This window comes from Trichosurus vulpecula, chromosome 1 (genome assembly GCF_011100635.1).
Source record: "Trichosurus vulpecula isolate mTriVul1 chromosome 1, mTriVul1.pri, whole genome shotgun sequence".
NCBI classification, from domain to species: domain Eukaryota; kingdom Metazoa; phylum Chordata; class Mammalia; order Diprotodontia; family Phalangeridae; genus Trichosurus; species Trichosurus vulpecula.
The window spans coordinates 80,836,056-80,859,366 of NC_050573.1; the positions used below are offsets into that span (position 1 = coordinate 80,836,056).

Sequence of the window (23,311 nt, forward strand, 5' to 3'; positions counted from 1 at the left end):
TCTTAAGGCCTCATTGTGGTGTGGAGGTGACCACTATAAAGTGGAGATGAGTTTTTGGAGAATTTAACACTGGAACACAAACTCTGGCAGGCTCCATCAAGCTGGAATACAGTTTTCTGCCCAAGGACTAGCCAAGCTAAGTACAAAGGGGAGCAGCACCAGACTGACCATTAAATGATGAACTTTTGGGGGGGGAGGGAGGGAGGGTATTGCCATAGCCAAAGAAAAATGAAAAACAGTCCCTTAGCCCTCTGTAGGGAGTGTTAACTACAACATTTGGACTCTTCTGTTTCCACAGCAGAATGACAGAAAAGGAGGCAAATGTGTGCTAAGAATCACAATTTTTAGTCCAACTATAAACATTAATTTTACTTTTAATGCTTAAACACACCACCTTTGGCCAGTGAGCTGATACAGTGTTGAAGGAAATAAACGATATTTGCATTATTATTCTCATTATAAATGAAACCGGAAGACATAAAGAATGTACAACTAAATTGAAGAACAATTTAAAAGTTGTACTGTAAACTGTTGTGTAGCAGAAAGAAGACTAGTTTACTAATAATCACTTGTGTGCCCTTACAGCAAGTGGCTTCCTACTTTAAGGACCTCAGTTTTCTCATCTCTAAGATGAGAGAATTGGAGTAGATAATATCTAATTTACCTGTGAGCTCTAAATCCTAGGATCTGGAGTTGGCCGAGTTCATTTCAGTATATATCCAAAAGCAGTAAGAAACACCTTCTTAGGGGACATTTGGTCATCTCACATTTCAGTTTTCAAGATATAAACACATAGATGACAGACTTAAACAACATTTACTACAAAGGATAATGAAGTAATAAAATTCTATTTTGATGGGATCCTCCAAATGAATTTAACATGTACTTTTGGATTCAATGACTTTCATCTACAATGAAGGAATAGCACAAAAAAAGTTGGGCTACAGCTCAATATCAAGAAATGAAAGATCCTGAAAGATAATTGAGAAGCTCCATACCTATATACATCACGACTACTCTGTTTAATGAGAGCTAGCAGTCAATGGATGTGGCAAATACCAAACAGTATCACACACACAAAAAAAGTCTTGACAGGAACCAGCTGTTTATAAGCACTGAAATAATTTCACATTCAAGCATCTTCAGTTAGATAATCCACTCATTATGGCAAAGGTCAAAGCGAATGACAAACAGAAGGAAGAGGTGAGTAGATCATAATACATCATACTCACCCTATGCAACTCATCCATTTCTTCCCATAAATCCTTCACAAGTGGGCCACTTAAGATGCTGAGGGCCATCTAGATGCATAAAAGCTTCATCTCTTACCCCTCTCACTATCTGATGAGCCCATATCCTTTTCTGTTTGTACCCATCTCTCTGGAGTCCTCTATTCACTTATATATTTTTGTGTTCATCCCTCTGATTCTCTATATTCTGCATTCAACTTCCTTAAGATATTAGCTTTTCCTATGAAATCCTTCATTATTAATCACCAAAACAAAAGAGCGCAAAAAAGTTCAGTCTCGGTCCGCAAACATTTGATCTCCTCCACAGACTCCTTCCCTTCAACAGTACAGAGGAATGCTGATTTATAGTACAAGTTCATTTGCAAAATATCATGCAAGAGGATGATAAATTAATAGTACTGCTGCCTTGCAAAATAGCAAAAAGCAATCGAGGGGGGTAAAAAGTCAAAAGAAAGAGTAAGAGATTTATATCAACCTTCCCAAGAGCATTGCAGAAATTGGAAAGAAATGAAATACATACAACAATGTTTCTATGTTAATATATTGTCATCATTGATAAAAGTGTGATTATCACATTTGGACTCATTCTATTGTACCTGATGTGCTTGCTATAAGAAAATGAAAACTACACTTTAGTGAAATGGGGAAGTGGTTTGGATGTAACCAAATATATAGGGAAGAAAGCTATGCTTGAAGTAACAATTTTAATGGCATTCAGGGATTGATTTTCAAGTTAATTCATAAAAGATATTCCTAAATAACAAAAACTATGGACCATATTATTTTCCCAAAACAACTATCAAACCAGATGATGCTCTTATGTCTACAAAACTTTTATGAGAATGGTTTATACAGATATTGAGGGTATTTTAGATGAAAGAGAAGGGGAAAAGCAGGCTTCTGAAGGCTATTTTTTTTTTTGAAACAGACCACATCTTCAACATCAAAGTTAAGATATAGGAAACAAACTTTTTGATTACAAAAAAGCAAAGTGACTCGCAATTACAATATGGTGCCTCCCCTATGCGTATTATTCAAGATCCCTTAATAACTTCAACCAAAAAGATATCTTTGTTCAAAAATTTCTGCATACAGTATTAGTATCAAGCAAGGTATGAAACAAAGAGAAACACATGCTCACCACAGGTGTGCATCTCTCTTATGGGCATAATCCAGACAAAAGGCCTCTCCACATAATTCTTTCAGATGTCTTTATCTGCTAAAAAGGGTCTCTCAATATGATTCATGAATACTCAAAAAGGCTGGCCTAGCAATCCGCACAGAAAAAACAAAGCAGATGAATAAAAATTGTGTAATTATTAGGATCATTTGTCCCCTCTTCCATCACTGTCAATCAAGATGAAATTTAATGACTCCCTAAATATAACTAGCAAGTGAGAAATAAAACATGGTGACATCAACATATCACAGAGGATGTCCTATTCAAAGCAAATGGATTCCCCAAGTGGTTATGTTCTCCAGATGTTCCTGTTTGCAAATAAGATGCTAACTGTACTGAACTGCAGAATACTAAAGGCCTTTTTCAGTGCAATCCATAATAACATAAAGGATACTAGCAACTTAAGCAAGGAAAAAAAAAGTTAATGAAGAATGAATATTGTCCAGATTAACTCATTCGTTTTATTAGTACACACCTAGAAATGAATAAGAAATAGACCTGAGATTGCTTTGGGGAGACTGTTCAACACTTTTAGTGATCTTACTTGCCTCCTAATACAAAGGCTATGTTTTCATTTTTCAATAGTCAGTCAACAAATATTTATTAAACACTTACTATGTGCCCAGGCAAAAAGACAGCCTCAGTACTCAAGGAACTTACATTCTGAAGGGAAGACAACACATAAAAGAAAGCTGAGGGTACAGAGGCATGATGGAGGAGTCTAGCTTGTATCCTATTGAGAAATGAAGGGACAGTTGGCCTGCATGCTCTCTTAAAACAGAGGTTTTGGAAGGAACCATCCAGAGAAAGGCCCAGGGCCTGAAGGTACTTCCCAAGATGTGACTTCCAGAGTTAAAGTGATCTTTTAAGATGAAGAGTTTTTAGGGTGATCTACCATGCTTTAGAAACCTGTTCACCCAGAAAGCTCACTCTTCTTGGAATATTTTTCACATTGGAAGTGCTCTCTGCCCCTGAGGAGTCACTTTCTGTTCAGCTGGTTCCTCCCAAGTAGCCCAGGACAGCCAGATTTTTCATTCCTGTCCAGGCGGCACTGAGCAATTTTCTCCACAATATTTTCTCTACCAAGGATCTCACCAGGTACCATCATGTACCACCACTACCACCCCTTCTTGTATGGTCAGCATTGGAATGTAAGCTCCAAGAGCTTGACTTTCTGCTTGTATTTTGGAGTCCCAGCACTTGGCACAGTGCCTGGCACATAGTAAGACCTTAATAAATGCTTGCTGACTGCCTGATTTTCCCAGTAATAATAGCTAGCATTTCCAAGTAACATTGTTAAGACTGACTGAAAGTCATGGAACATCATCCCAGAAGAATCAAAATTCTGGCTTAGAGGAAGTACCATCATCAAGACATCATCAAAGATGCATGACTTTTTCTAGTCATGGGATGAGCCAATCAGGTATGGAAAGCAAAGGATCAAACAAATAGATGTGCTAAATATTGCAAATATCAAAAGACCTTGAAGAAGGCCGCCAATCCACTGGGTAGATAGCCACTCCGTGGAAGATATATGAAAAGGACAGACAAAAATCAATGGAGGAATGTTTATCTGCACAGGCAGATCACAGAAAATAAATGCCTTCATCCAGTGTTCCTTGATTGTGAACTCGCCTTCCTCAATTTCCATAAATGACTTCGAATGAATCTCTCCCTTGCCCCTATGGCATTTTACTTTTTGGATCATATTTGTGTGTACGTGTGGTAACATCTCATTTAGACCCTAAGCTTCATGAGACCAGATTCATGTGATCTTCCTGGGACTCAGACAAAATACCTACTTCATATGTGTTGAACTTAACGGCTTACAGTGTTAAGACACGGCCAATCCACATCTTTTTGCTGGGGATCCCTGGATTCCCTAGCTGGGGGAAGGAGGCCAGTCGGCCTCCCTGTTAGGCTCATATAGAGGGAAATTAACACAACCAGAAGAAAGCCTCTCTTCCAAGCCTCGTTGCTCACGTGGCAGCGGACTGCCTTCAATAAGATCATCCCCACTGCAGCCTCCTAGCATGCAACTGGGATCCCACAGACAAAGCTGTTAGGCACAAACGGGAGGGTAAGGGGATGGAGAGGTAAGGGGCACCGGAACATGCACTATTGGACCCCACCCCTGCAGCCCGATGCCCATCCCAGGATGCAACAGGGAGATGGGGGCGGGGAAGAGCATGACTCGTTCCAGCATGCCCCGCGATGGCCAGCGAAAACTACATTTACCCCCCCCCCCCCACCCCCGGCATGCAAAGCGGAACGACAGGGACTCGGTGCCCCGACCGCTCCGGCGCAAAGAAGTCTGGGCGTAGTAGTTCTAGGCCGCCGCCGTCGCCGCCGGGAAGCCAGTAGCCCTGCCCCCCCGTCGCCTTCCCGTCTCCTGGAGGTTAGAGATGAAGGAGATCCACGCGATGGACCCGCGGACACGGCGGCAGCGCCTGCCATGGACTTCCCGGGCCCTCAGCCGGCCCTCCCCCCACCCTCCCGCGCCCATCTCGCCGCTGACTGCACTCCGGGAGGGGCTCACTTACGAGAGTAATGGTCGCCGTCGCCATCTTGCGTCCGCCGCGGCCGCCGCGCGCGCCTCACTCTTCCCACCACTCTGCTCACTCTCGCGAGAGCTCTTCCCAGCCGACGTAACGGAAGGTGAAACTGGTGGACAACTCGCGAGAGGTCCTTGGCTCCGCCTTGGAAAGGGAGAAGAGAGAATAACCAAGAGCCCACTTCCGGCCCGAGACTAAAGGCTAACGTCTCTGAGCAGGCGGGACAAAGAAAGAGTGGCAGGAGGAAGGCGGGGCGCTGGGAGAGAGGGTAGGGCGCCCGCCGAGGGAGAAAGAGAGAGAGAGGCGGGGGGCACGGGCCGCTTCTGGCACGAGCCCGTCATCTCGCCCCCCTCCGGGGAGCCCGAGAAACTCAGGCCGTCGCTCACCCGGGCTCGGCCAGCCTCTGTCCCAGAGCCCCTTGCAGACCTCTGATGGCAGCAGCTGGAGATGGTTCTAATTCAGAGGTGCTTAACCGTTTATGCGACACGGTCCCCTTCTCAAAATCATGTTTTTTAAATGCATAAATTATATATAGGATTAAAAAGGACACCAGTTCCACTGAAATGCAGAGGCACAATTACAGAGAGCCCCTGGTCTGAAATCTGTAAGATCCAAGTTCAAATCCAGCCTCAAAAACTTGGTGTCAGTGTGACCGTGGGCAAGTCACTTAACCTCTGCCTGCCTAACTTTCCTCATCTGTAAAACGGAGAGATAATAATAGCACCTTACTCCAGGGTGGTGAAGATTAAAATGAATTAATATTTGTGAAGCTCTTTGTAAATCCTAAATTGTGATAATAAAACTACATGAGATATTTTCAAAGGACGAATTCATGGATCCATGGATCTAACCGTCAAGGAAGTTTTTCCCTGACAACAGGCAAAGTAAAAATACTTTTAAAAACTCACATTCATGTGTGAGTTAAGGTTTCTTTTTTAAAAAGCTTTCCTTACAACTACCGGCTGACAGCTAGGCAGTACATTGCTGAGCCTAGAATCAGGAAGGACCTGAGTTCAGATTCAGCTTCAGACACTTAACTAGCTTTGTGACACTGGGCAAGTCACTTGACTTCTGCTTGCCTCAGTTTCCTCAGCTGTAAAATGGGGATGATAATAATAGCACCTACCTCTCAGGGTTGTTACAGAGGTCTAAATGAGATAATATTTGTAAAGTTCTGGGCACATGATCGATTGAGTCAGTAAATATTTACCCAGCACCTGTTATGTGCCAGGCTAAGCACCGAGGATACAAATAGAGGCAAAAGAGAATCCCTGCCTTCAGTGAGTTCACAATACGATGGGGAAGACTACAAGCAACAACAAAGCACAAACAAGCTGCGTACAGAATAAATAGGCATTAATAGGAATTAGCCGAAGGAAGGCACTGGAATTAAGAGGGGCTGGGAAAAGCTTCCTCTAGGAGGTTGGGTTTTAGTTGGAACTTAAAGGAAGCCAGGGAGGGAGGTCAGTAGTCAGAGAGGAAGAGAGAGAGTGAGTGTTCCAAGCATGAGGGACAGCCATAGAAAATGCCCAGAGATGAGAGATGAAGTGTATTGTTTGTGGAACAGCCAGGAGACCAACGTCACTGGATTGACGAGAACATGCCCGGGAGTAAGGTGTAAGAAAACTGGAAATCTAGGAGGGGGCTAGGTTATGAAGGGCCTTGAACGCCAGAGGGTTTTTATTTGATCCTAGAGGCGATGGGAAGCCATTTGAACTTATTATGTGTGTGGGGGTGTAAGCCTTTAGCTTTAGGAAAATCACTTTAGATTTAGAGGTCCGGGTTTTAAATATCACCTTGGACACAAGGTGGCAAGTTATTAAAATTCCATGGGCCTCAGTTTCCTCATCTGTAAAAAGAGAGCGTTAGATACAATAGCCTTTGACGTTCTTTCCAGCTCTCTACCTATGATGCAATGATCTCTGTTAACTTTCCCTCCCAACTTCCTGTTATCTGCAAATCTGCTAAACAACAATGCCTCCCAAAGTAATTGCCAGTATAACAAAAAGCCAAGTGAACAGTGTAGATGGTAAAGTGGAAGGGCACACCTTAGCTGGCTACTGGGAAAAGTTGGTTTCACATTCCTTCTGAGCAAACTTAGTGCCTCCACCGCCTTTCCTCTCACTCATTAACTCTGCAGTCGGCCTTCCAACTGAAGCTGCTCTCTACAAAGTTGCCAATGATCCCATAAATGAAAAATCTAGTAGCCTTTCCTCAGTATTCTTCATTCTTGACATCTCTGCAGCCCCTGATACAGTTGAGCACTCTCTTTTCTTTGACAGTTTCTTCTCTTTAGATTCTCCTCCCATCTGTTTTGACTGCTCCTTCTCAGTCTCCTTTGCTGGATATTCATCCAGGTCCAGCCCACTAACCACAGGTGTCGCCCAAGGCTCTGTCCTGGGCCCTTTTCTCTTCTCCTTCTATTACTGCTTCACTTGGTGTTCTCATCAGCTCCCATGGGATTCAATGATAATCTTTAGATGATTCTCAGATCTATTTATCCAATCCTAACCCCCCAACTCACTTCAACTGCCTATTGAACATTTCAGATTGGATGTCCCTTTAAGTCAAAATATCCAAAACTATTTTTTTCCTTTCCACACCCTCCCCTCAAGGGCCACCATCCTCCATCACTCAGGCTTGCAACTTGTCATCCTCAGCTTCTCACACTCTGACACCGTCCCCTCCCCTGCCACATACAAAATATGATAAGCCTACTATATGCCAAGCACGGTTCTAAGTACCGAAGACACAAATTAGACACAGTCTCTACCTTCAAGGAGTTCACAGTCAAATGAGGAAGACAACATACAAAAGGAAGCTGAAAAGGTGAGGGGGAAGTGCCAGAGATACCTGGGCTAAGTCATGGTGAAGATGATGATGGAGTCAAAACCTAGCAGAGCAGCTGGTGGCAAATGAAGAGAAGGATAGTATAACTAGCCTCCATAAAAGGCTCAAAGGGAGCCCTTTAGGGATGCTGTAGAGCATTTTTTTTTTTTGCTCTATCCTCCAACCCTCCAATCAGAGTCAGAAGGAACTGAGGGTGCTAATAAGGCGTGAATGGCAATGCTGAAGGCAATCTCCACGATTACAAATTTCCTGGTGAGTTTATCCTGGGAAGAGTGGATGGAGTTGAAAGCAGAGTAGCTGGTAGCAAATCCAATCTGTTGCAAAGTCCTGTTGGTTATACCTTGGTACCATCTCCCTGCATGCTGCCTCCTCTCCTCTGATATGGTAATGATGCTGTTTCTTATCACCTCATACATGGACTGTTGCAGTAGCTTGCTGGTTAGACTTCCAGCCTCAAGTCTCTTCCCACTCCAATCCATCCTCCACTTGGACACCAGAGCAATCTTTCTAAAGCATAGGTTTGACCCCCAACTACTCAAAATAAACACCAGTGGGTCCCTATTACCTTTAGGATAAACTGTAAAACCCTGTTTGACTTTTAAAGTCCAGCATAACCTGGATCTTTCCTATTTTTCTTCTTACACTGCTCCACATCTTCAAGCCCCAGCTAAAATCCTCCTTTTAAGAAGCCTTTTCTAATCTCCCTTAATGCTAGTGCCTTTCCCCTGAACTTACCTCCCATTTACTCTGTATATATCACATCTCTACATAGTTTGCATGTTGCCTACCTCATCAGCATTTGAACTCCTTCCTGCAGATTTCTGCATTTCTCTGGATCTTCAGTATTTACCTTAGTTCCTGGCACATTTTACATGCTTAATAAAATGTTTGTTGACTGGCTTGTTAATGACTAAGTTCATGCTCATAGCCACCCCCTACCTCCCTAGCCCATCCCTTTTCCTCCCAGAACTCAGCCCTGATGATCCCACTATAAGATTGCTTCGCCAGGAGCTGCTTGAGATATGAGGAAATCATATGGTGCAGCATTCTGTAGCTCACAAAGTATTGATATATGAGGATGCTATTTACTAATATTGCTGAGGATGATCCTTCCCCCAAGGTAGCCAGGAGGTTAGTGAAGCCTCAGGGAAGGCAAGATCTGGGAGAGGTGCATGCTACAAGGACTGTACATCAGTAGTGGTATCAGGAAAGCAGGACAGTCAAGAGTTCAAATGCGAAGAAACACTTGGGTACTGTATTCGATGTGATACGTTGTCAGAAATTCGATGTGGCTGCCTAAGACCAATGACCTTGGGTAGCATTTAGCTAATAATTATAACCAGCATTTATGTAGTGATTGCTATGTGTTGCGTACTGTGCTAAGTGCTTTACAAATACCTTATTTGATCCTGGGAGGTAAGTAGCCATCATTTAATAGTTGAGAGAAATAAAGCAGGCAGAGGGGAAGTGACTCACCTAGGATCACATAGCTAGCGTCTGAGGCTGGATTTGAACTCAGGTCTTCCTGACTCCAGGTTATCTGCTGTGCCACCAGCTACATTTAGGACCAGAATGAGGAAGGTGATTTCCTCACTGGAATTCAGTCCTGGTCAGAACACATCTGGGGCACTGTGGCCAGTTCTTGGGGTCATGCTTTAGGAAGGGCATTGCCAAAGGAGCAAATTCAGAGGGGGACAGGCTCCTCTGCAACGCTCTCCAAGTAGTTGAAAATTTGTCCAGGGAAGAGGGATCAGACTTGTTCTGCTCACCCCAGAGGGCAGGACTAAGTAATGGGAACACATTATAAGGAGTCAGATTCTGGCTTAATATAATGGAAACCTTCCTAATAATCAGATTGGTCTAAAAGTGGAACAGACTGCTTTGGGTGGTAGTAAGCCTCCTGTCACTTCACATCTTCAAGCCAGACACCTACTTGTCAGGGATGCTGCAGATGAAGCTTCATGCTCAGAGACAGGTTGAACTGGCAGACTTGAGTAACTTTCCAGCTTTAAGATCCTGTTAACTCCCTGATAACAAGGAGCTATCTTATTTATTTTTATCTTCCCTAGTGAAGCTTGGTATGTGCTAGGCACACATGGGTTCCTCAACACGTACAATTTCTATCTCTGTCCAGACCGTACTTACAGAAGTGCTAGGTAGGACCTCCCGGTACACCAACTGCTTCCACTAGTGCCCATCAGAAACTATTGTGTATTTCAGACTGAGAGCAGCCTGGGGGCACTGGAGGTTTAAGGGACTGGCTGACCATTGGCCACACTAGAAGTATGGGTGGGAGGCAGGTCCTAAATGCAGGTCTTCCAGACTCTGCCTACTATACTATACTGCTTCTCTTTTGACAGTATGCACAAGATTTTAAATACCTTGCAAGCAGCCTGTGAGGTGCAGAGGGCAAGAATGAGCATTTGCCATTGTCCACCCAGAGGTCAGGTGACTTGCTTGAGGAGACAGGTGTGTGGCAAAACTGAGCGCAGCACCCAGGTTTGCTGAATCTCACATCTACCCTCCTTACCCTGTACTCTGTCACCTGCTTGGAACTGACCCTTGTCTCCAGCTCCCCTGTCCCCAACAGCCCTTTTTCCTCCCTCTGCAGACCCTCCATCCAATCCCCTAGAAGAATGGCAGGCCTTAGGATCCGTGCAGGTACATTGTTTATTCACTGTCCCGTGAACAATACATGGGACACCCCCTTGTGAATGAGAGCAAAGGGGGAGGAAAAGGACACCATTGGTTTGTCAGGGAGAAGGACAAGCCCCCTCATCCCCCAGGATAGGCCCTGAACAGAGGTGGATAAAATGACAGGGCCAAAGGCATCCCAAGTCTGCCACACAGAAGCCTGGAGAGGGAACAGATTCTTGAGGGAGGGGGAGGTGTTGGTCCCAAATAGTTGTGTGCATTGGGGCGTGGGGGAAGGGAACAGGAACTTCATTGGTTGAAATTCTTTGGGAGGGGGGTGGGGGACAGAGGAAGTCTAACCTCCGCCAAGTCTTTCACCAGGGAGGAAGCATCAGGTATACCCCCTCCCCACCTCCTCTAGGGGACACTCCCACACACCTCTAACTCACCTCATCACTCTCTTAGCCAATTCCAGCAGCATAGCCCTATATCCCCCATCCCCATCCCCAAGTCCCTTTCAGAGTTGGGGAGCAGCAAATTGTGGCCCTGGACTGGGGCAGGATGTGAACTTCCTGTGCCCTCACACTCCTGGGTAATATCTGGAGAATGCTTCCCAGGCTACAGGAAGAAGGGGCCCAGCAGGTAGACAATGGGGCCCAGGTCAGGGTGGGGCTGAACGATATTTGTGGAAGGTACTCTCCAGAAAGGCAGCCAGTTTTTCACAATCATCCTGGGGGAAATGGGATGAGGAAAGCCATGGGGAAGAAGATAAGGGACGGAGAAGTTTCTTCATCTCCTCCCCTAAACCCCTTTCCCATGGTCCCTTCCCACCCTCCACCCCTACCTGTTCTGGGGCCCTGTGCAGGTTCCACCCCACCCCCCTTACCTCATGAATGAAGCCATAATGAACCAGCTCTGTAGCTAGATCCTTGGAACTGTCAGCTGGAGGGAGCAGAAGACAGAGTAAGGACCCTTCCCACCCTGCCAAATTCCACCCCCCCCCCCAGCAACCCCACCAAGGCAAACCAGGCAGAAAGGGGTAGGGAGAGAGAAAGTGCCAACACTGAGCCAGGGAACCCACAGCTAAACTGGGATTGGGCAGGAGCAGAGCCAAAGAGCCCACAGCCAAGCCTGGGCTGGGAGGGGAAGAGAGGGACAAGGGTAAGAAGAGGAGGAGGGATGTGGCTGAGAGGAACAGGGGCAAGGAAAGGAGGAGAGCAGGGCATGAGAAGGGTAAGGGCAAAGTGCCTACTTGGCAGGAGATCATAGCTCAGCTGTCGGTGTAACTTGTCTTCCAGGACCAGGAGCAGAGTGAGCTAAAGAAATGGACAAAGAGTCAGTCCAGGACACATGTTGGTGGGATCTCAGAGGCGGAGCTGAAGTCATGTGAGTGCTGGGAAGAGTGAGTGAGTGAGTGAGTGAGTGAGTGTGTGTGTGTGTGTGTGTGTGTGTGTCTGTGTCTGTGTCTGTGTCTGTATGGGGGGGGGGCCTCTCCTGGATCCCACTTACGTGCCACTGAGCTCTGTCCTCATTCATCTCCATGTTGCACTGCATTTGTACAACCTGGGGGAGGAGGGAAGTGAAGGAGTCACTGTACTCCCTGCCTCACTCCCCTTAACAAATCCTCCCTCCTCCCCTCCCAGTGGATTCCCCTTCACTAAGGAGGTCTTCAAATAATGGGCTGGATGATTCTCTGTCAGGTATAGGTAGTTGTAAGGACTTTTTGAACTTCCACCTCCAACTCCTGGTACTCTTGGGCAGCTAGGTAGCTACAGCACTAGGCCCATGGTCATGAAGACACATCTTCCTGAGTTCAAATCTGGCCTCAGGCACTTACTAGCCATGTGACCCTGTGCGAGTCACTTAACCCTATTTGCCTCAATTTCCTCATCTAAAATAAACTGGAGAAGAAAATGGCAAACTACTCCGGCATCTTTGCCAAGAAAACCCCAAATGGGGTCACAGAATCAGACACAACTGAAAAACAACTGAACGACAAGCGTTCTATTAATGGGAGCAGATGCTGATGTGGTGAAGGGGGTTCTCCTGAGGGAGAGGGGATGGACTAGAGGCCTCTGAGGTCCCCTCCATCTCCGAGGTTCTGGGATCCTCCCAAGCTTACCTTCCTGGTCTCTACATCAAAAGGCTCTGGGGTAGGGGTCTTGGCTTTTCGGGCATCCTCAGGGGGAGGAGCGAGTACTCGGGGAAGCCCCAGGGGCCGGGAGGCAGCAAAATTCATGAGCGGGTAGATTCCATTCCTGGGGAAGCCGGGAAAGGCCAAACAATGACAATGAATTCACTAATCTCTCTCCTCGACCCCCTGCTATCTACTTACCTAACATCTTCTAAGAACTTGTCCAGCTCTAAAAATGAGACCTCAGAGTACCTGGGGGAGAGGAAGGGTATACGCTCGTGGAAAGATGAGAGAGTTCTCAGAGACAAAAACAGACCTCAACCTTCCCCCTCCCCCTTCAGGGCAGTCAGGACCTGAGGCCCGGAAGAAAACAGAGATGGAGAGGGAGGGGGAGAACACTCACCGCCACTGAACCCTCGGCCGGCCCGTCCGATGAATCTCAGCCATTACCATGTTGAGGTCAATCACCTTAGTCTTTTCCTCTACCACATTTTCTGGCATCAGATCTGAAGAGGCCTTTTATGGTCACTCACACAGGCCATCAGTACTCCCTGCCAACTCACATGTGCCAACCAAATACCTTTCCTACCTTCAGTCACTCTCTTACTTAGGTGAATCCAAAATCCACTCCTCAGCCCCAGTCACTCTAACCCTTCCCCCCATATCTACCCACTCCAGATACTCACATACACACCCCCTCCCCCCCCATGCCCCCTACCCACGATGGCTGCCTTCCATCCCCAGGTCATTCCCGAGAGTTACTGGACTGGACCATGCCCTGGGTTACTCACATTGGTGCTGGATGAAACAATGAGCTGCCAAGAGCTTCAGTGAGTGAACTTCAAAGAGCACTCGGTGAAAGAGAAGGTTGTGAGCAGAAGGTCGGCAGGCTGGGTCCAAGACAAGGCACGACAGGATGAACTCCTGTGGGGGGACAGGGCACATGAGCGGCGCAGGAGTGACAGCTGGAAAGCTGAACGGTGAGACGCTAGGAAGACTTGAATGAATTGGGAAGGCAAAGAGAGATAGTCTGGACTCCTGAGATAGAGGTGAAATTTGTTTTCCCCAAGGACCCAATGTTGGCATCACTGAACACCTGCCTTTCCCTCCAGAGTATGGGTTCATGAGTAAAAAGCTGGAAGAACTGAAGATGGGACCTTCCTTAAAGTCCAGGCCCAGTCAGGCAGCTATAGAGAGACTGGGCCATTCCCACTCCCACTCTCAGAAGAATTTAGGGAGCTCAGAGTAGACCAAGCTCCCTTCACTATTCCATGAGACCAACAGGTGGCACAGTGGACAGTTTGGAGTCAGTCAGGAAGACCTGAGTGCAAAATCTGCCTCGGATACTATCTCTGTGACCCTGCGCCAGTCACTTAACCTTAAATTCAGCCTGTTTCCTCATCTGCAATATTGAGATAAAAATGCCTAATCCACATGCTTATGGTGAAAGTGAAACCAAAGGAAAAAAAATAAGTCAAGTGCTTTGCAAACCTTTTAATTCATTGTAGAAATGTTAGGTATTATTATTATCATCATCAGAGACTTTCTAGACTTGTTCTTCTGTAACTCTCCCCAACTGTGTATCCTTGTAGCATAGGGGAAAGAGCCTATGATTTGGAGTCGGGGCCCAGATTTGAACAATTCTGTAACCTAGGTCAGGTGGAGGAGCCATCATGGTAGGGGAGACAAAATGGTGGAGTTAGAGACAGGAAGACACAAACAAGTCTTTAATCCTGAGCTTCAGTCTTTTCATTTGTAAAGGCTCAGATGAAAGGTATGTAAAGAGCTTTGCAACCTCTCAAAGTACTCTATAAATGGTAGCCGTAGTTATCATCACTGTCTGTTAGAGCTTCAGCTTCCTCCTCTATAAAATGGTGTTAACCCCTGTACTCCCTGCCTCAATGAGCTTAATACGTAATAAAGGATTCTAGAGTGCTAGGGGCAACAGGGTCCTGATAGCGGGTGCTCCCAGCACAATTAGGAAACCTGGTGCTCAAGCACTTACCACCTGGCCAAGGGCAAATTACTTCCCCATCTCTGAATCTGAATAGTACTAATACCTGTGGGGCTGTCCTGAGGACAGTACTTTTTTTATAAAAGTGCTAGAGAAATGGGAACTCGAGGGGGTCCAGCCTTAAGTTAATGCTCTAGGGGTTCTTACTTCTTGGCTCATCCCATTCAGGCGGTAATCCTAGGGAAACCATACACAAAAGGCATTCACTTCTGGATATAACAAAGTCCCCACAGGAAGGGGGCAAAAAACTGGGAACAAAGCAGATGCCCATCAAGTGGGCCATGGCGCATGGCTCATGGCTCATGAGTGTAATAGAATATCACTGGGCTGCAATCATAATAACCTGTGTTTATAGAGTGCTTTCAGGCTTGCGAAATGTTTTACCTGTGTTATCTCATTTGGTCCTTACTACCGTCCCCCCGCCCCCGTTTTAAAGATGGAGAAACTGAGGCTGAGGGGAGTTAAGGGATTGCCCAGATTCCCCAAGGAAGGATTCAAACTGTTCTTCCTGACTCCAGGTACAGTATGTGACCTAGCGGCCAGTGAGAAATGACGAATGTGATGAATGTAGAGAAGCACAGGAAGACTTGTATCACCTGATGCAAGTGAGCAGAACCAGGATGCAATATACACAAGAACTACAACAATGTAAATGGAAAGAACAACAAAACGATCAGAAAGGAATGCCAAAAAATTATAATGAACAAGCCTGGCCCCAGGAAGCTGTGAATAGATACCTCATCCCCAACCCCTCCTCTGCCTTTGAAAGGGTGAGGGGACCAGAGATGCAAATCTGCATTGAATGTCAGACTTGTCTGGAATGTTGGTTTGTGTTGTGGAACTTTTTTCTTTTCTTTTTTACTCTTTAGCCTAAGAAATAGTTCTCTGGGAATGAGTGGGGGAGGGACTCAATGGAAAACGTAACAGAAAGAAAACCCAAAATGTATATTTAAGAACAAAAAGAAAAGAGGACATGGGAGAGTGAGGAAAAGAGATGCCAAACTTTTCCAGAGAAGCCCGAACTGGAGAGATGACTGGACATTCTGGCAGCCCCTACGTGGCATCCCATGTACCAAAAAGAGGTGCCAAAGGGAAAGCACTGAAATAGTTTCAGAACCACGAGGGGGAGGGGCAAATCCTTGGGCTTTGCGGTTTCTGGATCACTTTGCAAACACCATCCTTAACCAAGTGTCTCATAATTTCCTTTTGGACAAGACAGACAAATGGAGACAGAAGATAGTAAGGGTAGGCAGCTTCAGAACTCCTTGGGTGACCAGCCCTAAAGATTAGTCACTAACGGGCCAATGTCTCCCTTCCCCCTTCTCCATCAGACACACATGTACACACATACACACAAACATAATCAATAATGTGCTAAGTCTTGTCAAGTCTACCTCCCCGACATCACCTACATCCATTCCCTTCTCTCTTCTCACAAGGCTATATCAGCTAAATCAGGCCCTCGTCCATTCTCACTTGCACTACTGCAATAGCCTCCCAATTGGTCTCCCTGCTTCAGGTGTTGCCCCTTTCTAATCCATCCTCTACACAGCTGCCTTATTGATATTCTAAAAGCACTAGTTGGACCATGTCATTCTCCTGCTCAATAAATTCAGTGGCTCCCTATTACCTCTAAACTCATTCCATTTGACATTTAAAACCCTTCACAAGCTGGCTCCAACTTCTCTTTGCAGGCTTCTTACATATCAGTCTTCACATGTTATAGTCCAAACCAAACTGCCATCCTGGCTGTTTCAGGCGACATTCTTTTCTGTCTCTGGACTTTTGAGTTGGCCGTGCCTCTTGCCTGAGGCCACCTCATCTGCTACTGCCCAATATCCTAAATCAATTAGTATGGCTATGCTGGATAGGCTCACATATATGCACACTGTCTCACCCCACAGAAGGTAAGCTCTTTGAGGACAGAGACAATTTCATTTTTTATCTCGGTATTGCCACCTTGGAGCACAGCACCTGGCACTTAGGGAATGTTTATTGATTGTTTGAGTCAATGTCAACTTGGAGGACTTGTCCTTGACAAGTTAACAATTTGCTCAATGATTAAATTTGCAGATGATGGAAGAACCATAGGACCAACCAACACCGGATCACATACTTAGGAGCTAAAAAGCTCTTAAAAGAAAAAAAGAGTCAAATCGAAAAAAAAAGAAATTTAATGGATATAAATCTATACCTGGGTTAAAAAAAATCAACTTGATAAGTATAAGGCAGGAGGAGGTATGGTCAGACATTACAGTTCATCTGAAAGATCTCAGGTCTTAAGCTCCTTAAAGCTAGGGAATGTGTCATTATTCATCCTTGGACTCTTAGTGTTCAGCACCCCAGCCTCGTAACATAACAGGGGCTTAGTAAGTAAGTCACTGTTCAAGGAATGATTAGCAGCGTAACAAGGCAGCAGTATGAAAAGTCACTTGGGACAATGAGGTCATCAGTTCGCATGTAGGGAAACAGGCAGAGCTATAAATCCCAATCAAGGTAACCTAGAAGAAAAAGGCACTGGACAGAGGAGTCAGGAAACCTGGGTTCAAATCCCAGTTCTGACACTTAATAGCTGTGGGACCATGGCAAGGTACTTAACTTTTGCACCATATCGAAAAAAACAAGGAGAGTAACATTTGCATTACAGCCCTGATAAGGTTGTTGTGAGGGGGAATACTTTGTAAGAAGGGAAGGCATCATTTCTTTCCTATTTAAGAGTTATCAAAGTGAAAAGAAAATAGGCCACAATGGAAGCTGTGATCTTGCTCATGGATTCTGGGCAGATTGCATCAGGGTGGCTCCCCAGAATGAGAGAAGACTGACCACCCCGATGAACCACAGCCAACTTTAAGAAGTACAAAAGGACTTTTAGAGAGGCAAGCCAGGACCAAAGAAGCAGGAAGTAGGGAGAGAGCACAAACCAAGGGGAAAAGAGAGAAAAAACTCTAGGAAAGGAGTGTCTCCAAGAAGCTTATTGGTGGCCTGAGGATAGAGGAATGAATGATCTTGGAGCCCAGGTGGGAAATAACTGTTTTCCAGAATCTAGGTTTGGGAAAGGGACCCCAAAAAGGGGACAAAGGAGCCATCTTCACAGACAGTACAAAACGTGAGGCCCACAGGGAAAGCCTGGGATCCAGGTAAAAGAAGGTACCTCTTCAGGTTGGCAGGAGTTAACTTGTCCTATTAAGGACTACAGGAAAGAACTATGGAGTCAGGTGAGGTTTGGGAGGGAATGATCATGATGGGAAATACTTGGGCCATGATATTCTTAAATAGGGCTAGGGAAGGGGCAGGTAGGTAGTGCAGTGGATAGAGCACGGGGCTCTAACCTGGAGTCAGGAGGACCTGTGTCTAAATCTAGCTCAGATACTTACTAGCTGTGTGACCCTGGGCAAGTTACTTAATCTCAACTGCCTCCCCCACCCCCGAAATAAGGCTAGGCAGTAGTCAGGGCTGCCCTTGACCACTGAAGTGATCAGAGATACAAGGAAGTATCACCAAAAGCAGGAACATAAGTGTGTGTAGCAATGTTTCAGCAAATAATAAATCTTATGAACACTCCAGAGAGACTGTACATGTGACCTGGTAACTGGGCAGGAAAGAGAAGAGGAACCAAAGGGACAGAGAGAAGAGTATGTTACAATGGAATCTGAGGGCCTGGGTTCAAATACTGACTGCACATGTTTGACCTTAAGCAAGTCACCTAAAATCTCTGGGATACGGTTTCTTTATCTGAAAAATGGGAGGGTTGGACCAGATTTCCCTTAAGATTCCTTCCAGACCTAAATCTATGATTCCTGACTACTATGACCCTCTTGTGGCCATTCTCCAATACTGGAAACCAGAAAGAGATTCCACCGGGAAAGAGAAAAGCTAAGCCATGTTTGACACTCAATAAAACCTAGAGATGATATATGACTGGTGGAACACAGGAAGAACGCTAAGGAAGAACTGGGAGGGGACATAGGCTCTTACTCGCATATTAGGGTCACTCAGTGAGTGCCGGGCACGGGCAATGGCCTCTTCAGTCACCCGGGTGTCCCCATTGGACTGGATCTCTAGCACAGCCATCTGAGAAGGGGAGGAGACCAGAGGCAGAGCCTAAGTGAGAGCAGTGTAAAAGAGAGAAATGGGGGAAGTAGGGGTAGGAAGCAGGATAATAGGGCAGGTATGGGAGTTTAAGTAGAGGAAGGACTCTGCTCAGGGTGAGGAAGGATGGTGGAGGATCCTAGGGAGGGATTGGAAAGGGCATGCTGGGAGGAAAGGGCATGGGCAGGGTAGGATATGAGCAAGAAGGCCATGCTGGGGAGATCAGGGGGAGGGGAGCCAATACCTCCAGTGCACACATCCCGAATGAAAAGATGTCCACAGCTGTCCCGTCAGCAACCTCTAAAATCGAGGAAGCAAGGGTAGGGGAGGAAGGGTGTATACCACAGGATCAAAGTTCAGGGAGAAGGTATCACAGGGTCAGGGATCAAGGAAATGGTTCGAGTACTAAAGGGTTAGGGGTAAGAGAACAAGGGAGTGCATATGGAGAACTGTAAGGAAAAAGGAAGTCTGGAAGAAGACAGCCCTAGGGGTCCCAGTGGTCACTCACGGCCATACTCCGGGGGGAAAAAATGCAAGTTTCTCTGTTCTTCTCGCTCAATTCGAATGGGGCTACGGAGATCATCTGGAATTGCTGGAGGAACAGATTGAGAGAGAGAGGTAGCCCCAAAAGACTTTCCCCAAAAAGGCACTTGATCTACTTCCACCCATCCCTGCCTCAAACTCACCGTTGGAGAATACCCTATGCCAGACTGAGGGAGAAAGAAAGAAAAATGTGAATGGGTGGTGGGGAGGAGCATGGCCAGCAAAAAGGTAGGCTTTCCTTCTTCTCTGGCTCTCCCCCATCCACGGCCCCCCAGTCCAGCTCACCAGAACCAATCTTGATTAGGCCATTATGCTGGATGAAGATGGTGTCGCTGGTCAAGTTGCCATGAATGATGGGAGGGTTGCAGGAGTGAAGAAAGCTGAGGAGACACAAGCCCCAGCTCAGAAAGAGCTAGAGACTAGGGGATATGGTATTAGAGGGTGTGTGTGTGCGTGTGTGCGTGTGTGTCCATGTATTTTCTGTGAGTAGGGTTCCAAATCTATGATTTCATTGGTGTGAAGAACTCACAGTGAAGAAACTCTATCAATGCAGATCGGCAACTCATCTGTAATACATTATTTCAGAGAGTTTTCTGGAACACTGGGAGTCCAAGTGACTAGTCCTTGGTCACATGGCTTGTATCTGTCAGAGAAGGAATCAGATACTGGGGGAAACGAGAGACTGGAGGGAGTAGATAGGGGACTAAAAGCCAAGTAGAGGAGTGAGCTGGGGATATGAAGTAGTGTGAGGAAAATACATAGTAAGCGGGCTGGGGGCTGGGGCCACCTCACCTGAGAGCAGACAAAATCTGCGTACACCAGCGTTTCCAGGCCTGGAGGAAGAGGGAAGGAGAGGGCTTAAGTCCTTGCTGCTTCAGGGAAACATCCGGCTTATTCCCCACCAGGCACCAAGCACTTGAGGGTCTTCAGAGATGGAGTTAAAATCCTCTGAGCCCAGCTCCTCAGCATCAACACCAACAGGCCCCTCCCCCTGAGCCCCCATACCCGGGCATTCATGGCCTTATGGTTTTTTTTTGTCTTCTTCAAAAACTGCTTGAGGCTGCCAGAGGAGACGTACTCAGTGATGAAGATCACCTAGATGGGCAAGACCAAGGTTCAGTTCTAGATACTCTCCTCATATTCCCAGGGGGCTTGGGGAGCTCCTTGACAGTGAGGACTGACTTAGTCAGTGAGCAGTGGCAGCAGGAGGAGGTTAGGTGGTAGTCTAGGCTGAGTCTCTAGCCTTGCCCCTCCCCACCAGTGGCTCAAGAACTGGGGAAAAGGGAAGGGAGGGGGTCCAGCTTGGAACAGGTCCAGAGGCAGTCTCTGTACTGGGCAGGACACTAGGCTCACCCGGGCCTTGGATTCTGGCGTGTCCAGCCAGTACTTGTGCAGCTTGACAATGTTGGGATGGTCCACGAGCACCAGCTGTTCAAACATAGTCTGGATCTTCTCCTGGGGGACCAGAGGGTGGAGGGGGAGATGAAGCACAGACTAGGGGAAGGAGATACCAATCGATACTGGGGGGGAGGGAGGGGTCACCTCATGGGCCTTGAAGGCCTTCCTGTCCGTGAAGTGCAGCTCATTCCACACAACCTCCACACCTTCCTCTGTGTCCATGGCTAGGAAAGTGCTCTGGATCCCTGGCATGTTGCCCTGGTTGACCTGGAAAGGGAGTGGGAGCATTCATGGTACCAGAAGCCAGGAGTGTATAAGGCAGGGGCTTGGCAGGTTAGGGGCTCAAGCTGGGCACACAGTGAGGTGTGGTTATGAAGAGGGCCAGTCAAGTCAGGGATCAGGGCCAAGAGGAGGGGAGTTGGACAAGTAGCGCAAAGACACAGGCCCATGCCAGCCCCACCCCCCCCTTCCCTTCCCTGGCCCCCTTGGGTCACACAAAGGCTCCTCTCATCTCTAGCCCAGACTCAGAAGGGAAGGGGAGGGGAAAGGAGGGAACAGAGCAGTCGCCTGATCCAAAAGGGAAAGCTGAAGTAAGTAAGGGACAGGGGCCCATTTGGTCCCCTAAGATACTGTCTAGATATAAGACCCTGCCTTTTACCTAGAGTGCCCTCATAAAGGTGGCTTCCCCTGGGGCCTCAAGTTGTACCCATCTTCCCTTCACCTGCCCCCTAAACCACCAGCTTCCCTAGAACCCAGGAACTTGGATAACAGCAGGAGAGGAGGATTAATCAAACTAGGAATGTCTGCTGTATATATGCCTCCCGATCCCCCAGCCTGTGACGGATCCGGACCCACCTCCACCCCCCACCCCATGGTATCATGGCCCTTCCTCTCTGAATACACTGCACGGCATCGCGGAATACTTTTCTGTCTGGCCCTTTTTTCCTCCCTTCACTGGGAGATGTCTGTCCCATCTCTCTCCCTTTGCTCTAAAGGGAGTGAAGCAAAAAGAAGGGGCCTTACTGAGATTCATCACCCTAACCCACTGTGGTACTGAGCAATTCCTCCTTGTACACCCCGAAAAAACTGTGTCTGCACCTCTCTCCCCGCACTCGATTAGGATAATGTCTGTCTGCCTGTCTTTCCTCTCTCCCCGTTCTAAAAGGTGTGAGGCAAAAAGTAGGGGCCCCGCAGAGCTCAGGGATGGGAGGTGGGGCAAGTAGGAGCTGGTATGGGACTGAGGGATCAAGTCCTGGGCACTGAGCCAAAGCAGGCAGAAGCCTACCTCCCCATCCATCCGAGCCCCTCAGGGCCCCACCCTGCAGCCCCTCAGAGTAGGTTTCTGCTGCTGTTCCCCTCCCATCAGATAATACTTTGAACCCCCGCCCCAAAGGCACAGCAAACAGCAGCTACCTTCTCTCCTACTCTTGGACCCCGCCCTCAGTGCCCCAACTAACCCTGGTTCCTATTGACCCCTATCCATAAGCCGGCAGCCCCGGGAGAGCCCTGACCCCTCCCTCCCAGCCCCTCGAGTCCCACAATTTGCTTTTCACTGAGGGCTCTATGATCCCGCCCACGAACCCCTCGGGTCCTAGAATCTCCTCGTAGCCACAGCTCCCCTTCCTCAGCCCGAGGCTCACGTGTCCCCAGGGTCCTAGCGTCTTCCTTTTCCCGGAGCTCCTAGTCCACAGCTCAGGGCCCACGAGTGCCCCTGGGTCCTAGCGACCCCCCGAACTCCCCTCCCCCCCCCCCCGCCCTACACACACACACTTCAGGCAGCCCCCTTCTTAAGACTCCAAGTCCCCTTAGTACTAGCGCTCGCGCCCACCCTGGGCCAGGTCCTACTCAGTCTCCGCCGCGCGGCCGCTCCCAGCCCGGGGGGCCCGGGCCCCACCTGCTCCCGGCGCTTCTGCCAGCGGCCGCACGGACTCTCTTCCAGGATCTCACTCTCGTCCTCGCTCTCGTCCTCCCGCTCCCGGCCCCGCCGCGCCGGCTCCGGGGCCGCCATGGCTGCGGCCGCCCGGGGAGCGGTGCGGGGCCGGGGGCCGGGGCCGGGGCTGGGGCCGGCGCGGGCCAGGCCGGAGGCTCGGAGGGCTCTGCTAGCTCAGGGTCACGGTCACGGCCACGGCCACGGCCCCGCCCCTCCCTCTCCTGGATCTCCTCTGGGCTCTTCTTGCTGCGCTTCGGCCGCAGCTGCAGCGGGGCGGAGGCGGGAGCCTGGGAGCGGCCGCGGAGCCCCTCCCTCCTGGTCCCGCCCCGCGGGGTCCGCCTAGGGCTGGCTGGGCCACTTCGTCCCGCCCCCGTCGCGGTCCGGGAGTCCCTCCCATTGGCCAGCCCCTAGCCCGCGGCCCCACCCTTGTGTCTGAGTGTGCCCTAGTGAGTGTCTCTGTTCCTGGCGGGCGTGGGCATCTATTGAACACACACACACACACACATACACACACACATACACACACACACACACACACACACACGCACACCCACTTTGCACGGGCTTTTTCTGAAACATAACAGGAATTCTTCCTAAATGTCAGTGCCCCCACCCATTACCTTGTTTACATGTCTCCCCCAGCAGAATGTAAACTGCCTGAAGGCAGGGACTGTTTCAGTCATATCTTTGTATTCCCGGTGTGTACCACAGGCCTTGGCACATAGCACGTGATT

General features: G+C 47.9%; 2 protein-coding genes across 5 annotated transcripts in view; both read right to left on the reverse strand.

Annotated features, from left to right (window-relative positions):
- Nucleotides 1–5,056, reverse strand: part of PUF60 (poly(U) binding splicing factor 60) — a 35,614-nt gene extending 30,558 nt beyond the window's left edge. For 2 of the 4 annotated variants that reach the window (XM_036763719.1, XM_036763702.1), the window contains exon 1: nucleotides 4,974–5,056. In XM_036763719.1, the coding sequence (XP_036619614.1) occupies nucleotides 4,974–4,997 (24 nt within the window). In that variant the 5' untranslated portion in view covers nucleotides 4,998–5,056. The remainder of the gene's footprint in view (nucleotides 1–4,973) is intronic. The other 2 variants (XM_036763735.1, XM_036763710.1) reach the window with 1 other exon arrangement.
- A 5,431-nt stretch (nucleotides 5,057–10,487) lies between these two features.
- NRBP2 (nuclear receptor binding protein 2) lies at nucleotides 10,488–22,689 on the reverse strand. The gene is made up of 18 exons (XM_036742127.1): nucleotides 22,542–22,689; nucleotides 20,792–20,914; nucleotides 20,603–20,704; nucleotides 20,255–20,344; nucleotides 20,042–20,082; nucleotides 19,535–19,629; nucleotides 19,393–19,416; nucleotides 19,215–19,298; nucleotides 18,951–19,006; nucleotides 18,593–18,688; nucleotides 13,395–13,527; nucleotides 13,007–13,109; nucleotides 12,805–12,855; nucleotides 12,592–12,727; nucleotides 11,979–12,032; nucleotides 11,722–11,785; nucleotides 11,356–11,411; nucleotides 10,488–11,199 (listed from the first exon to the last, which is right to left on the reverse strand). Exons 1-18 carry the CDS (start codon nucleotides 22,653–22,655, stop codon nucleotides 11,131–11,133), a joined length of 1,491 nt encoding a protein of 496 aa, XP_036598022.1. The 5' UTR covers nucleotides 22,656–22,689; the 3' UTR covers nucleotides 10,488–11,130.
- Nucleotides 22,690–23,311: the final 622 nt, after the last annotated feature.